At 47.0% G+C, this 13,803-nt stretch overlaps 1 protein-coding gene across 1 annotated transcript in view; it reads left to right on the top strand.

Moving 5' to 3' along the window:
• LOC147413073 (RING finger protein 17-like) overlaps positions 1–13,437 on the top strand; it is a 63,703-nt gene extending 50,266 nt beyond the window's left edge. The window contains exons 10-22 of the mRNA XM_086480700.1: positions 263–416; positions 1,125–1,240; positions 1,626–1,746; positions 2,487–2,604; positions 5,484–5,702; positions 6,329–6,479; positions 7,611–7,729; positions 8,496–8,586; positions 9,488–9,603; positions 9,932–10,239; positions 11,196–11,359; positions 12,170–12,289; positions 13,348–13,437. Coding sequence (XP_086336826.1) covers positions 263–416; positions 1,125–1,240; positions 1,626–1,746; positions 2,487–2,604; positions 5,484–5,702; positions 6,329–6,479; positions 7,611–7,729; positions 8,496–8,586; positions 9,488–9,603; positions 9,932–10,239; positions 11,196–11,359; positions 12,170–12,289; positions 13,348–13,437 — 1,887 coding nt within the window. The remainder of the gene's footprint in view (positions 1–262; positions 417–1,124; positions 1,241–1,625; positions 1,747–2,486; positions 2,605–5,483; positions 5,703–6,328; positions 6,480–7,610; positions 7,730–8,495; positions 8,587–9,487; positions 9,604–9,931; positions 10,240–11,195; positions 11,360–12,169; positions 12,290–13,347) is intronic.
• The last annotated feature ends 366 nt before the right edge of the window (positions 13,438–13,803 follow it).

Below are 13,803 nucleotides of genomic sequence, written 5' to 3'. Positions count from 1 at the left end.
TTTGGTCAGTTTTGTTAGATGGTTAGTTCCTATGCGGGCATGCAGTGGTTTACTGTTTCAAGCAGAGATTGGACAGGGCAATATCCAACAATTGTCAGGCTCTTTGATTCACGTGAGGTGTTCCTAACCGCTGTGTCATGTTGGGGGAGGCCTAGGAAGTGCATTGCTAGAGAAAATGGCCCTTAAGAGAGCAACAGTACCACGGGGCAGGGGTGCGGGGGGTGTGGGGGTGTGTGTGTGTGATTTGTTTTTCTCCTTTTAGACAGACAGCCTGGATTCTCTGTCTCCTGCAAAGAAAATTCAGGAGGTGTATAGACATGAGCGTGGGACAAACGTGGAGATGCTCTGCCCAGTTGAAGGCCAAGCCTGCGTGGCAAAGCGGGAAGATGGGAATTGGTACAGAGCGCAGATTCTAGGTGAAGTCTTGGTTCTTTCGCTCTAACGCTGGGTTGGGAAGTCAGATGTGGCTCTAGATCACGGGCTGTGAGCAGTAACAAAGCTGTTGTTTTCACTGGGTGTTCTTAGACTGGCGGGAGGTTCATAGAGTCAGTAGTACTAATGCATGTTATGACCTTTTGCTGTTACTGGAGTGGGTTATGCATTTTTATTTTTCTTTAAATCGAGAGAAGCGGTATACTTCATTTTCTATATATTATTGAAATTCTATGATCTAATTATTTTAAATAATTTTTCTGTTACTGCTACAGTTTGCACTACAGGTTTGTCTGTTAAGCCAACCTCTGAGCCTAGCTCGCGTGGGTCGCTTATTCCCCATGGCAATCCCGAAGGGGACTGGCCGTTCTTGTGCTGGCTCCTGTGCTGCCTGTGTGGGCAGCGCCGCGTGCCTGTGTGCTCGCATGTCTCCTGGGCACATACTTGATGTGCCAGGGTCTCATGAAGTGGTTAGATGGAAGGGGACCAAACTGCGAACTCTGTCGTTGCAGGAACGTGACAGAGCTGACTCTCAAAGAACAGAGTTTTGGAACTGGGTTGTAGGACACTTGAAGCTGTGATATTTGGTGATTGTATGGTGTAAATGTGGGGTTTGCTCTGAAATTCGGGTGCTTTAACCTGTATCAGATACTCATTTTTTGTTTTAATAACTTGGGCTGTTTTTCTTGAAGGGCTGCCAAGTCATCAAGCAGTTTTGGTGAAATATGTTGACTTTGGCAATGTTGCCACCTTAACTCTTAAAGACATACGCAGAGTTAAAAAGGAGTTTCTGAGCTTTCCAGAAAAGGTAAATTAGAGCTCGCCTGGATTAAATACTCAAAATAAACAGAATCTGGGTGGATGGAAGAGGAAGGCGAGGGTTGTTAACGTTCAGAAGTAAATAAAATGTTAAGCCAGTTCCTTGTCACATTGAAAACCCGTTTAATTTGTTTTGGATCATCCAGTTTCATCCAGTTTTAAATGAAATCTGAGGCTGCCTTGGGGTGAGGAGGTGTCTGTATAGTGTGTGTGTGTTTAATTCAGATCCAATCAAATGGCGGTGACGTGGCAGCAGAAGCCGAGGTCACGCTGTCTCGCTGTCCTGCGTGAGCGCAAAGCAGAGGCTGTGACGGGGCTGTGGTGAGACGGCCTTGGTGCGTGATGAGAGATCGATAACTTGAGTCCTCCTGTAGGCGATCAGGTGCAGGCTGGCTGGCATTGAGCCCTGCAAAGGGGCAGACGAGTGGAACAGAGAAGCCAAGGCAAGATTTGGAGAAATGACTGAAGGTAAAATCCTGCTGTGTTCAATTTTTGGTAAGTTATCGAGTTTCTATTTCAGTATGATTGAATTGACTCAAACGTTGAAACATGCACTCTCGTGTTTTAGATAGTGTTTGTTGGAAGCGCTTGTGCTCGTACTTGTGACAGGTGGCCTGGAGTGAGAGTATCTCACCATGAGCCAGCTGGAGGAGACCTAACAGATGATGACTGCTGACAAAAGCTCTGGTTATGGCTCCTCTTACGGACCACACCAGCCTTGAGGGACATAAGTGTCCTGGTTTATTAAGAGGGGCCTGTTTCCAGAAGTGCTCGCTGTCCTTTGCTCTTCTGACTTTACTGGTAGCTGGGAGTGGGATCGCTGCCGCTGTAAAGCATCGCAAAAAGAAGAAACAAGCAAGAGGAATTTCAGCTAACACATCTATGCCTTAATAGGATTTTTCTCAACACCATTTATTGTTAACCTGTAGCTCGTTATTTTTCAGCGCCTGGGGGATGGTGGTTTGGAGCCCATCTCATAAATGAAATGACATGTAGCAGTTGGCTTTTTTGTACAAAAACATGGTGTAATTATTGGTGTATTTGAAGTTAAATTTTGTAGATACGTGCAAAGCTAAGCCTCTGCATTTTGTTGATGTTCAGAATCAATTGCTTTATAAACAAAACGTCATTTTACAGAATTCTGTCTTTTATAGTACCATTTGCCTCCAAAGCCGTCAGTAGTCTTTATACTGTCATTGGGTGGCTCTAGTTCTGTTTATATTATTCATTCACAGAAATTTTAGAGGAGAACATCTTGTCTGTTGAACTCGTGGACTCCCCTGCTCCTCCTGGAAGAATCTTTAGTATTAACTGCCAGCTAGTTAAAGAAGACCTGGCGTCCTACGTAACTGGGTAAGTACTCTGTGCGTAACGTAAAGTATGTGGAGATACTGAATTTGTGTAGTAAAGTTTCTGGCTTTAATATGTCGCCTCCAGTGACTGTAACTTACCACATTTGTGATAAATTCATGACAAGTCACATTCCTCAGCTGATGTGAGTTACAGAGTGTAACTCTGCAGTTTGGCGTGATCGAGTTCTCCAGCTGAATCTTGACCAATGTCATGTATTGGAATTGTAGTTGATGGAGAAGGTGGAGATGAAATGTCTGCATCGTACTTGTAGTGTGCTTAAGTGCCCAGTCCTCCCAAACTGGTTATTGTGAAGGTTCCCCTTCCCTTGTAGTAAGGAAAGAAATACCCCTTTTGTGTGTTGGACCTGCAGCTGAGGTGAGTCGTCTCTGTGGAAGGTCTGTTGTTGGAGAAGAAGTACTGAGGTAACCAGCTGTGACAGCCACAGACAGAAGGGTTGGGAAGCCTGCTGGGGGAGATGGGGCTGATAAGGAGATGACAGGGCTGCATTTAGTTTGTTGGCTTTTTGGAAGGCTAATCCGTGGGCTGTGTTTGTGAAAAACAGTCATTACTCTCTCATGAATAACTCTTGAATAGGGATGAGAATAAGAAGATTGCTGTGTAGAAAATTTTGATTCCGAAAGGGAATTTCTGAATTTGCTTTTTTCAGGAGGAAGTAAGTAAGTGGATTTTCGTCTCTTAGCTCAGAAATACGACTAAGTCCTAGGAAGACTTTTCTTTACCGGTCACGCTTTTCAGTCAGGTTTTTGTCAAGTGAAGGAGCTTTATTGAAACCTGAACAGCAGAGTTGTTTTGTCACTGTCACTGGGGTGTTTTATTGTGTGGCAGCTGCAAACAAGCAGCCGTGTGACTTTACTGTAAGTGCCTAAGTTGGTGGCTTGCCTAATGTGGATTTTTGTGGTCACTCGCTCACTGCCCCCTCCTTGGTTGGACTGGGGAGAAAACAGAAGAAAGAGGAGCAAGAAATCTCATGGGTCAACTTGACAGAAGACAGGGAAGTTGCTTACTGACTACTGTTGTGGGCAAAACAGACTCAATTTACCTTAGTTTATTGCTAATTAGCATAAATCCTTCAAGACTGGTGCAAGCATTGTACCCAAACAGTTACAGCAGCCCCCTCTCCCTTTCCCAGCGCAAGTTTGCTCCAAGCCCCTCTCCTCCCCTGATGCCCCGGCTCCCCTCAGTCCCTTCGGTGAGGCCATGGGCAGGGCAGGGGCTGGGGCCAGGACCAGCCGTTTCTCCCCGCTGCTCCTTCCTCCGTGCTCTTTGCTTCCCGTGCTTCAGCACAGGCCCTCCGCAGGCCTCGGTCCCTTCAGGAGCGTGCCTCTGCCCCCCCAATACCCTCTGCTCTCCTGACCTTGGTTCCTTCTCCCTCTGTTCCCTCTGTTCTGTTCCCTCCTCTCTCTCCCTGGCGTTTCTGCCCTTCAGGAAAGGAGAGGTGCCACCGGCTCCCGTTAGGATTACTCTTCCGTGTTTAAGGTTGTTGTTGGGGGATGCCCAGGCCAGCCCTGAACTGGTAGAAGAGACTCTAAGCGGGAGAGCACAGCTCCGCTGAAGCTGGCTTGCTGGCCAGCAAACCTTAGTCACCTCGCTCTTGCGTTGGGATAGGAAGTAGTCCATGCAGAATTCCGGGGAGCAACCTTGGAGCCTGAAGTTCATTCCAAACAGATGGTTTTTGCTGATGGGTGTGCAGTGATACTGCTGTACTGGAGTTACTAGAGAGGGTGTTGGAGGACTCGTAACGTGTGCTTCACTTGGGAGAGCTCTCTGTGGCACGTTGCCTCTGTCCGTTTCCCAGTTCAGGCTGGTTGGACACACGGCAAGCGTTGCTTGTGAGCTTTGGTGTTCCTTTCTTCCCTGGTTCTACAAGGCGGCTGTTTTACCCGTTGGTTTCCAAACGCCTGCCCCAGGCAGGTTTGCAGAAATAACTGTGGGGCAGTGGGCAGTGGGTGAGTCAAAGCTTCAGGGAATTTCTCTCTGCCAGAGCAGTTTGTTTCCTTCCCGTGAAGGAAGGCATAGACGGGTGGTAGATCTCCGAGAACAGAGCTTCTTCCTGGCGGCCCAGCAGTGCCCACAGTTAAACTCACGCTTGCCGTCTCCTTTGGTCAGCGGTGGTTACCAGAAGCCAGTTCTTTTGTGTTCACAGCTTTTTGTTGGAGCTGCAGTCTCTTACGGCTCTAGCTGGCGCAGCTCACACAGGCTTGTCTTGAGCCGGGCTGTGGCTCAAAGTACCTACCAGCCACCTCTGGGTTGCTGCTGGGCTTTATTCTATCCGGTTCAGGCCATTTAAACAAGTTTTCGTCAAGGTGTTGCATGACCAGATTTCACTCGGGACTCTGCTGAGGACAGTGCTGGCACCGGTTGCGGTGCGTTTGTATGCTCAGGGACCGCTAGAAAGGTAAATGTTTGGCTGACGTTCGTCATCTTCACGTCTGGAAGGAATACTTACACATCTTAGAAGCAGAATGTTGCAGCTTTCACTCGGAGACAACACTGATCTCCCAGAAGCTTGATGTCGGTCATTTGATGTCTTTTAAGCCAGACGCAAACGTGAATGTTCAGCAGTCCGTTTGTGTCAGGCTTGCTTTTCTGCTGGCAGCCTGGACTGTGTAGTGCTGCCATCTCTCAGCAGAACGTGCAAGGATGCCTTCTGAAGGGGAATAAAAGCAAGGTACTCTCCCAAGTGTTTCAGCACTTAGAAATTATTTTGCCTTTTTTTGTCTGCTTTTCTAAGTTACTTGTTCTTCGCTCTTCTCCGCGTTGAGTGATTCCCGTCATGTTGAACTGTTGGTTGAGCTCTTTTTTGTGTTGTCTCAAATGGCTTTAAACTTCCCGTTCCAATGACTTTATGCTCTTTACAGGTGCCCTGAAAGTACTGGTGTAAGGCCCAATGAAATATGGGATGTTCCTCTAGAAATTCCTGAAGCCTCGGAAGCTTTAAATCCTAGAGACGTGGAGTCCATGGACGGAGGAGATTTCAAATCCCTTTCTAAGCAGGAGCTACAAGCGAGAATTAGTCATGTTGTATCTCCCAGTAAAATCTTTCTACAGTGGCTGTCATCAGAAAGGACACTGAAAAGGTACTGAAATCCAAAGCATTCTTAGGACAAACTGGTGAAGTGTAGTTAGAGCAAACTCTGGTGCTGTGGGCTCCCCTGGCTTTGTTGGGGAAAGTCTAGGGCCAGAAGGCAGATTGGCACTATGTTGTGTTTTATTAAATATTTGGGATTCCAAATTAAGCACATGTTGAACTCCTATTTCTGGTCAGTTCTAGTGTAGTAAATGTTGGGGCCTGATAAATGCCACACTGTCCAGAAAGAGATTAAATCTTTCTGCTCTTTCTTTTCTCCTCCACGTTCCCGTGTTAGAAATCTTGCTAAAGAATCCCGGTATCTTGCATTGTAGAGCTTCAGTCAAGTTCGTTCTTTCCAGGTGCTTCTAATAGGCTGTTAGGAAAGTCTGAAGGCCTTTTCTAGACATGGTGTATCCATCCGCCTGCCTTTGGCAGGTGTTTAGGTACGGCATGTGTTTGGGAGCTCCACTTCAGGTATTTCTAACATGTCATGAAGAAAAACAACAATACTGTGTGTCTGTTAAACGGTCACTGAGACTGTCCTGTGTGCTAGTTGGGCAGTGGTGGGCTAAATACCCCTTCATTCGCCGGACAAAACTGGGCCACTAGAAACGTGGTTTCCTTGAATGTTAGTTTGCAGGAGAAGATGGCCACCACCTACAGAGAATCCCAGCCCCAGCCCGTGAAGTGGGAACGTGGCACGCACTGTGCTGTTTACAGCTGTGAGGTGAAACAGTGGCAGAGAGGTCGAGTAAGCAGGACTGTGCCTGACAGCTGTGCAGAGGTAAGCCTCTTGCCGGGGGAGGGTTCGTGCTTTGATTTCTAAAGGTTGTAAGCGTGCGCTGATTGAAATAATGTCAAATCTCTGCTGCTTACTTCTGTGTTAATACAGTCTCATCCAGCCTCCTGCTTTTGTCGAGAGGTCGGGTTCTGTTGTGCGTTGCTGCAGACAAGCTTTCTGTCTGATCAAAGCGCAGGTGCCTGTAGCAGGGGCCCGGCCGTGGCGGAGGGCTCAGGAGGTTGACTGTGCGGGTGTTTACGCGATGCTTTGCACCATGGCAGATTCCCAAGCTGCAGCCTAATAGTTTAGCTTAGATTCCAGCTGTGTGAGCCTGAGGGTCCCAGTAGTTCACGCTTCATCCAAAGTAAACGAGGGAGCCAACTGAAGGGAGAGCAGCACCCCAGCGCCCATGCCGTCCTGCTGTTGCTTGGGCCCTAAACGGGCGGTGACGCCCTGGGCCGAGCAGGGGTAACCTTTTCCCCGGGAGCTTCTCCCACAGGGCGGCTTTAAACAGGCGTGTTGTTGCGCTCATTTGAAAAGAGGGAGGAGCACCAGAAGAGGCATTTTGTGAATAGATAACCACTTGCCTCAAAAGTCAGAGTGGCTTTTTAATCCTGCAGATAATCCAGGGCTGGATTGCCATGGGTTCTCTCCACCCTCATCAGCTGATGCCCGTGGGTGGTGGTAGTTGGGAGCAGCGGTGGGACCTTCTCTACTTGTGGTTTGTGTCACCTGCTTTCTGAGGCAAAGAGCCCTCGAGCAGCTCTTTAACCACCTCGGAGTGAAAAGCGGGGGGTGGAGAGGAGCTGTTCCGCCGTTCCTGGGTTTACAAACTGAAATGCACCCGCGTAACTGGAGCACAGGAGAAGAACTTTTCTTACTCAAGTCACATGCCCTGTAAAGTTGTTGGACCCCCTTTGAGCATGTTTGTGTGTGTTTTGTCCTCTCGGCCCGCTGCGGTGGTCACCGGTGTTGTGTGAGGAAGTACTTCAGCACAAAGGCCACTCAGTGAATCCTGGTACTGTTTGTTTGAATTTTGTTCACCTCTTCAGGCATGCTTTGAATTCTGTTCCTTACAGCAAAGAGTGAGAGGGGGGTTTTGTTCTGTTCTGTTGTGTTTCTTATCTGTAACAGGTAATGCTTTATGATTTTGGAGCTGAAAAAACAGTGGATATCAGCTGTCTAAGAAGACTCGAGGAAAATCTGAAGATCATTAGGCCATTGGCAACAGAATGTTCCTTGGCAGATATAAGGTAGCCTTTCCTTATACGGAGTAGCAGTCTTAGACACCTAATAATGCCATAACTTAGTATTTTTCTGTGTTAGCACTGATTATTTGGGATTTGGATGGGCTTTGCTTTTTGAATAAAGAAGAAACGGGATGGCAGCTGTGATTTGCTCTATTAAAAGGGTTTTTTTTTCCGAAGGGTTGAGCTACTTACCAGTAAAGCAGAAACGGGGCTATAGAAAGCAAGAAAGCATACTTATAGGATGAATTCTAAAATAGTGGGCAGATGGTAGAGGTTTTTCTGACTGCACTGAGTGCTTTTTTTCCTTGTCTCAGAGTTTGAGATGAATCTGGTCTCGTGAAAACATGCAGGAGGTCAGAGAACCGGGGTATCGTCCCGTGCCTTTGTTTATGTGCCGTCTGTGCTGTGAAGAAAAAATAATCATGTTTGTAAAACCTGTTCTCTGAATGAATATAAAAAGCCAATTTGCAGATGACATATGGATTTTCCTTTGTTCTGTTCAGACAGGCGTCATCCTTCTGGACCTCCTGATGCTCCTCATTTTGAAGTTTTGGGGTTAGATTTTTGAATTCTTCCTGTCGTGTAGATCCAGAGATGAATAACCATTTCTTTTTCCTGTTGACTGTAATGGAAACTGTCTTTTTTCCCCCTGACAGTTCAGGCAGTTTCAAAAAACATTCAAAAGCCGAGTAAAGGGCAGGGTTTGTGGTTAAGCTCAGGAGATGCCAACTTCTCTTGTACTAAAGGGATCGTGATTGTTCTGTGTCAGACCAGCAGGTGGAAGCCCGCAGTGGACAGCAACAGCATGCGAGTGTTTATCCTCTTACCTAGCTGGGGCACGAGTCAAAGTGATCCTACAGGTTTGTAACCAAACCCAGCAGGATTTGTAAACTTTCTGTCAGGTTGTCTCTTAGTTTTTTATTTCTTTTTTCTGAATGTTGTTACTCTTCAAAAAGTCCTGAATGGAGTTTGCTTAGATGGTGGTGTTTGCTGTGGGGAGAAAGGTGGTGTTTGCTGTGGGGAGAAAGGTGGTGTTTGCTGTGGGGAGAAAGGGGCTTTTTCTGTTTTCTGCTTTACTCTCGTTATTCCCTGGTGCGTTAGAGCAGTTTGGCCCCCGGGGCGGAAAGAACAGAGTCTGAGCTACATTTAGTTACTGAAGAATAATATTTACATCTTTGGGATCACTGGATGCTGACAGCTTTTATGGACAGGTGAGCAAGATGCTCACGTTCTTGAGGAGAACAGTCTCAGCAGCCACTCTATTAGCTTTCAAGTTTGCTCGGAAATGGAAAGAACGAGTCCGATGCTGTACGAGCATCGTTAGTCACTGAGTGCTTGCACCGGTAAAACAAAACGGAATTATTGTGGGGGTTGATGGATTCAGTGTCCGTTGGCAGCTGCCAGCGAGGCTTTACAGTGTGTCTGGAAGTGACAGCACTGGTGAGCACAGGTGGTTACAAGTGGGCTTAAAGCTCCTGCTGGAGGAAAACTGGTGTTTGGCAGCTCATGCAAGTGACAGAGCTGAGGGACTAAGCAAGGGTTTGTGCTGTGATTTGTTTTTTTTTTTTTAAATGACCTGTTTAGAACAGGTGGTAAAACGATGGGAACTGTGACACAGATCAAATGGTTTTTGTCTTCTGATGTGGGCACCAGTTGTTCAACGACGTCTGACTGGCGGCCAGTACCAGTACAATGGAAAACGCCAGTAGTTAGCGGAGCTGCACAGTGTAATATGTTGTCGATCTCTCTCATTTTCTCCAGGAAAGGGATGTGGCTGGTGCATTGCCTGTGAAAATTCTTTGCAAAGATGAAACAGGAGAATTGATTGATATTGCAGAGCAGCTTGTTAAAAAGGGTTTGGCTTTTCAAAACAGGAGGTTTGGATACTTTCCTTTTTATGTTCTTTCTGACTCTCATATTTGCATTGTGATAAGCTAATGAGTAAACCAGAAGTTTGCACTGTCCTCTACAGCACATGTGGCAGCTGAACTCCATCTGCAGTGAACTACTTGGATTATAACGTTCGTAGTTGTACCCAGTGCACGTTTCAGTTCTCTCAGCTGGTAGATGAGATGTTGGGCAGTATTTTAACAAGCATTTGCCATCTTGGTGTGTTTGGGTTTTGACTTCTGTTATTTTGTTCTTTTGCACTTTTCAAGTTCTTTGCCAGTTAATGTGTTGATATGCTTTGATTGAACCTGCTAGAACTCATAAAGCTGGTGTGGCTCGCTCAGTCTCCAAGGAACATCTTAAAGTACATTTAGAGCAAGGGAACACACGACTGGACGGCTGCGGTTCAGAAACGGCACGTGTGAAAACCAGCGCTGCTCTGGAGGACCACATCGCTGTTTCAGAGAGTGAAGAACAGTCGTGTAAAACACGTGTGTCACAGCGTCATTCAGGAATGGGTGAAATCTATAAACCCCCCTTTATACCTGAAGCGAAGACTTTTCAAGCTGTAGTGAGTTGCGTTGGATGCGATGGAACTATTTATATAATACCCAAATCCTCCGGTAAGGTTCCAGAGAAGAAAATACGTTTGTGCCTGTGAATCTGCTGGCTTGGGTGCACCGGAACATGGCAGCTCTGTGTGCTGGTGTGCGCGTCCTGTGCCAGAGCCCGGCTCTGGAAGGTTCCTGCTGGGGAGGATTGCTGTTGGGAGGCGATGAGGCCTTTGGCGGGGGGGGCAAGGGGTGCATGCCCGTGCACCCCCTGCGCTGCAGCGGTGGGGAGAGCTCCGGCAGCTCCCTGGCAGAGGAAACCCTGATCCCCGGAGGAGTTGCCGTGCCCTGACACCCACCCCAACGGGCTCTCCCCTCCTTCCGTCCGCCCCAGAAATCCAGGAGGCCCGAGCGCTTCGACAGGCGGGTTACTCACCTCTTCTCTGGGCAGTCTGGGGTGCAGCAGCGAGTGCTTGGCTTTGGAACGCGGAGCTGGTGGTACGTTTTGCCGCTGTTGAGGAAGGTGCAGGCCTAAAGATGCTTGGGAGTTAGCCTGGTTCTCAGCTACTGCTGGACTTTCCCCTTTCCGCGTGAGCTCACTACCCAGTTTCCCGGTTTCCAGAGGGTCGTCCGGACGTGTGTTTGGTGGTGGTTCATGGTGTCCTGCTGCTGTCTCTGGCAATCTGTTGCATTGGTCATGGAGAGGCTCTTGTACTAGTGCTGTCAAGGTGTCGATTGCAAAATTTACAGACCCTCCTTCTCTGAGATGAGAGTCCAGAAATACTAATGGCTTCCCAATTAGAATGCAGTTTGCTTTTTGTTTTGAGCAGTAGCGTGTTTGCATATGCTGGACATCGAACATACAGATTGTATCAGTGTTGGAAAATATTCTTTGGAGCAGCACGTGTGGTTTCTGTTTATACAGGTCTTCACCTGAATCTGCTGGGGTTTGGTGACTGAAATCATTTGCACTACTATGTTATAGACTGTTTTGAATTGATTTTTTTTATTCCTCCCCCCACCCCCAGAAACGGCACTAAACCAATTGATGACTGACATACAAAGTAACTTCCAGTGCCTTGGTCTTCTGCAACCCTACTGCTGGGCAAAGGGAGAAGCTTGTGTTGTAAGAGGACCAGATGCCATGTGGTATCGAGGTAGAGTTGTAGGACTCAGCAGTGCCTGTCTCCAGGTAAGTTTGATTATATGGGGGCAGGGGGCATGTGCGTATGAACAGGCGCACGTGTATGTTAAAAAAAAAAAAAAAAGGCAAATAATCCAGTCGTCTACCGTCAGTTTATGATCACACCTTTTTTTTCATTCAGCTGACTTGACTTTCCAGATGCTCATTCTGCTTAAAAGTGTGGTAACTGTCCGGATGTTAACGTTTCTGTTAAAGATGAATTCTACGTACCTATCTCAGTTGTCACAATCTTTCCCGTAGTTTTCCTGGTGATGATAAATGTTCTTAAGTAAAAAGCTCCCCTTGATCCCCTGTAAGTAATCCCTTGCAGGTTTTTTCTTCTTTTGCTGTTGTTGTTACCATGTGTGGAACGCTTTGAAAATACTTGGGTTTAGCTTCCCCCCACCCAGAGAGTCGGGGCTGGCTGTGTGTTTTGAATGCTTTCTGCTGCACAGGTACAGAGCTCCTTTTTCGAATGAGCAGTTAATCCTACCTAAACTCTTGAGTCTGCTTGCCCTCTTTCAACGTAGATTTGCAAGTCTGACTCCAGCCTGGTTCACGCATTCTTCATGTCTTTCACTTCTAAACTGCTGTGGGTTATTGCACAACACGTGGGGTCTCTTGCAAGACAAGTTTGGAAAGTGAACTTCTGACCTGCCATAGCGGTTTTTTAATCCTTTCCTTCATTTCCACCTCATCACATCACCTGCTCTCAGCAGACCGTTATTTTTTCCCCCAGAGAAGTGAATGCTGTCAATGAACGTGTTCTCTGAGTAAACTTGACTGAATTATTTCAGGAAAGCTTTTCTTTTCCTATAGGTACAGTACATAGACCATGGTTACATGGAGAGGGTTATTCCGTGTCTTCTGTATCCAGCCGCGCTGTATGCTGGTGTTCCTGCGTTTTGCATACCCTATGAGCTCCACAAGACAGTACCGGTGAGCAACGGTGACTTGGAAGAGGTTTTAGCTGGTAGTTACTGAAACTGGTACGCTGTTGAGTCCCACCAAGGTTGAGGCTAGTTGCTGGCGTGTTTTCTTGCCTGCGAGGATGGGGAGAACAGCTGGAGGATGGTTTCAGCAAGGGAGGCTTTTACCAGGAGCTGCTGGATTACTTTATGAAGTGACCGTGCTTCAGAAGCAGCTGTCCTTGGAATTAAATCTTTGTGAGAGGGGACGCTGCGGTAGTTGGCAGGATGATACTCAGGAGTGGTAGTTTGTTTTGCAGTAGCAGCGAGAAGAAGGGGGGCCTGGATTTCTTAATGCAGAATAGCCAGAAAATTGTCAGTCTTCAAGTCCTGCAAAAGCGTTTCTGTCATTCTGCAGGTAGCTGTGAGGGAAACCCTCTGTTACCGCTGCTCAGCTCATGGGAGTGAGTGGTTTAGGGGTTTTGTTAGTCGGTAATTGGTATGTAAACAACGTTCTCGGGTGTCATCACACCTTAGTCCCATTTGAATGGTGCATTTAGTAAAGGTGAATTACTGAAACGACTGGGTCACTTTTGAACTTGTTCTTAAAGAAAACCTTTTTATTGCTGGGAGCAGTTCAACGGATAGATTCAGACAGACAGGCTTATCGGCCTGCGGGTTGGGACGCAGACAGATATTGCAGGGAAACACAGAAGTCTTTAAAGTGTCCTGTGTTTCCTGTTGTCTGTTATCTCCGAGTGTAATTCTGTGTCTTTGGGTTCTGCTTTGGGTGATTGTGCACACAGACCTTGTTATGCCTGGGGTAAAGGTCAGCCTTGGCAAGCAGAGTCTCTTTCTAAGCCACTTCAACGTCTGAACTGGCTGGTGGGCTTTGTCGCACGGAAAGTTTTAGTGTCCCAAAGAGCAGGTAACGTTTAAACTGTTGTAGACAACTCAAACCAGTGATGGGTGTTTTCAACCAAGTTTTTCAATGATAGTCGCCTATTTTCATGCCCCTGTGTTGAGGATGGTGTGAGGCTTAGTGTCAGCGTCTTAACGTGTGGCGATTTTCTTGCTTTCACCCAACAGATCGGCAGTTTTTGGCAGCAAGGTGCAGTGGATTGCCTTCAAGAACTACTTACACATGAGGAGGTTGAAATCCATGTTCAGGTAGCTTAATGTATTCATGGGTGTGGAATGAGGCTTACTTTCTGTTATCTTGCTTTAATTTCCTTTTAACTTGCATCAGGAATAATAGGTGAAGGAGTACAGCAGTCAGAAGTTCTGTGTTGCTGAAGAGGGTCAGGACATAACAAAGCTGGTGAGCTTTTTTGTGTGTGTAGGTGTGTCTCTTGCTGCTGTCCCTCTGACATTAAAAAGACTGCTCAGTTGCTTGTCTCTGCTTCAGAGGATCGTTTTCCCCTTCAGAGGACGCTGCTGTCACTGCTGATGTAATCGTGGCGTGATTGGCAGTGATGCAGTTAGAAGAATCTCTCAGCGTGTGTTAGAACTGAGTAACGGTGAAACCCCAATGGTGAATCAGTC

This window comes from Leptosomus discolor, unplaced genomic scaffold (genome assembly GCF_034619465.1).
Source record: "Leptosomus discolor isolate bLepDis1 unplaced genomic scaffold, bLepDis1.hap2 HAP2_SCAFFOLD_130, whole genome shotgun sequence".
Lineage (NCBI taxonomy): Eukaryota > Metazoa > Chordata > Aves > Leptosomiformes > Leptosomidae > Leptosomus > Leptosomus discolor.
Note: the sequence above shows the minus strand (reverse complement) of the source record. Positions and strands in the feature narration are given on the sequence as shown.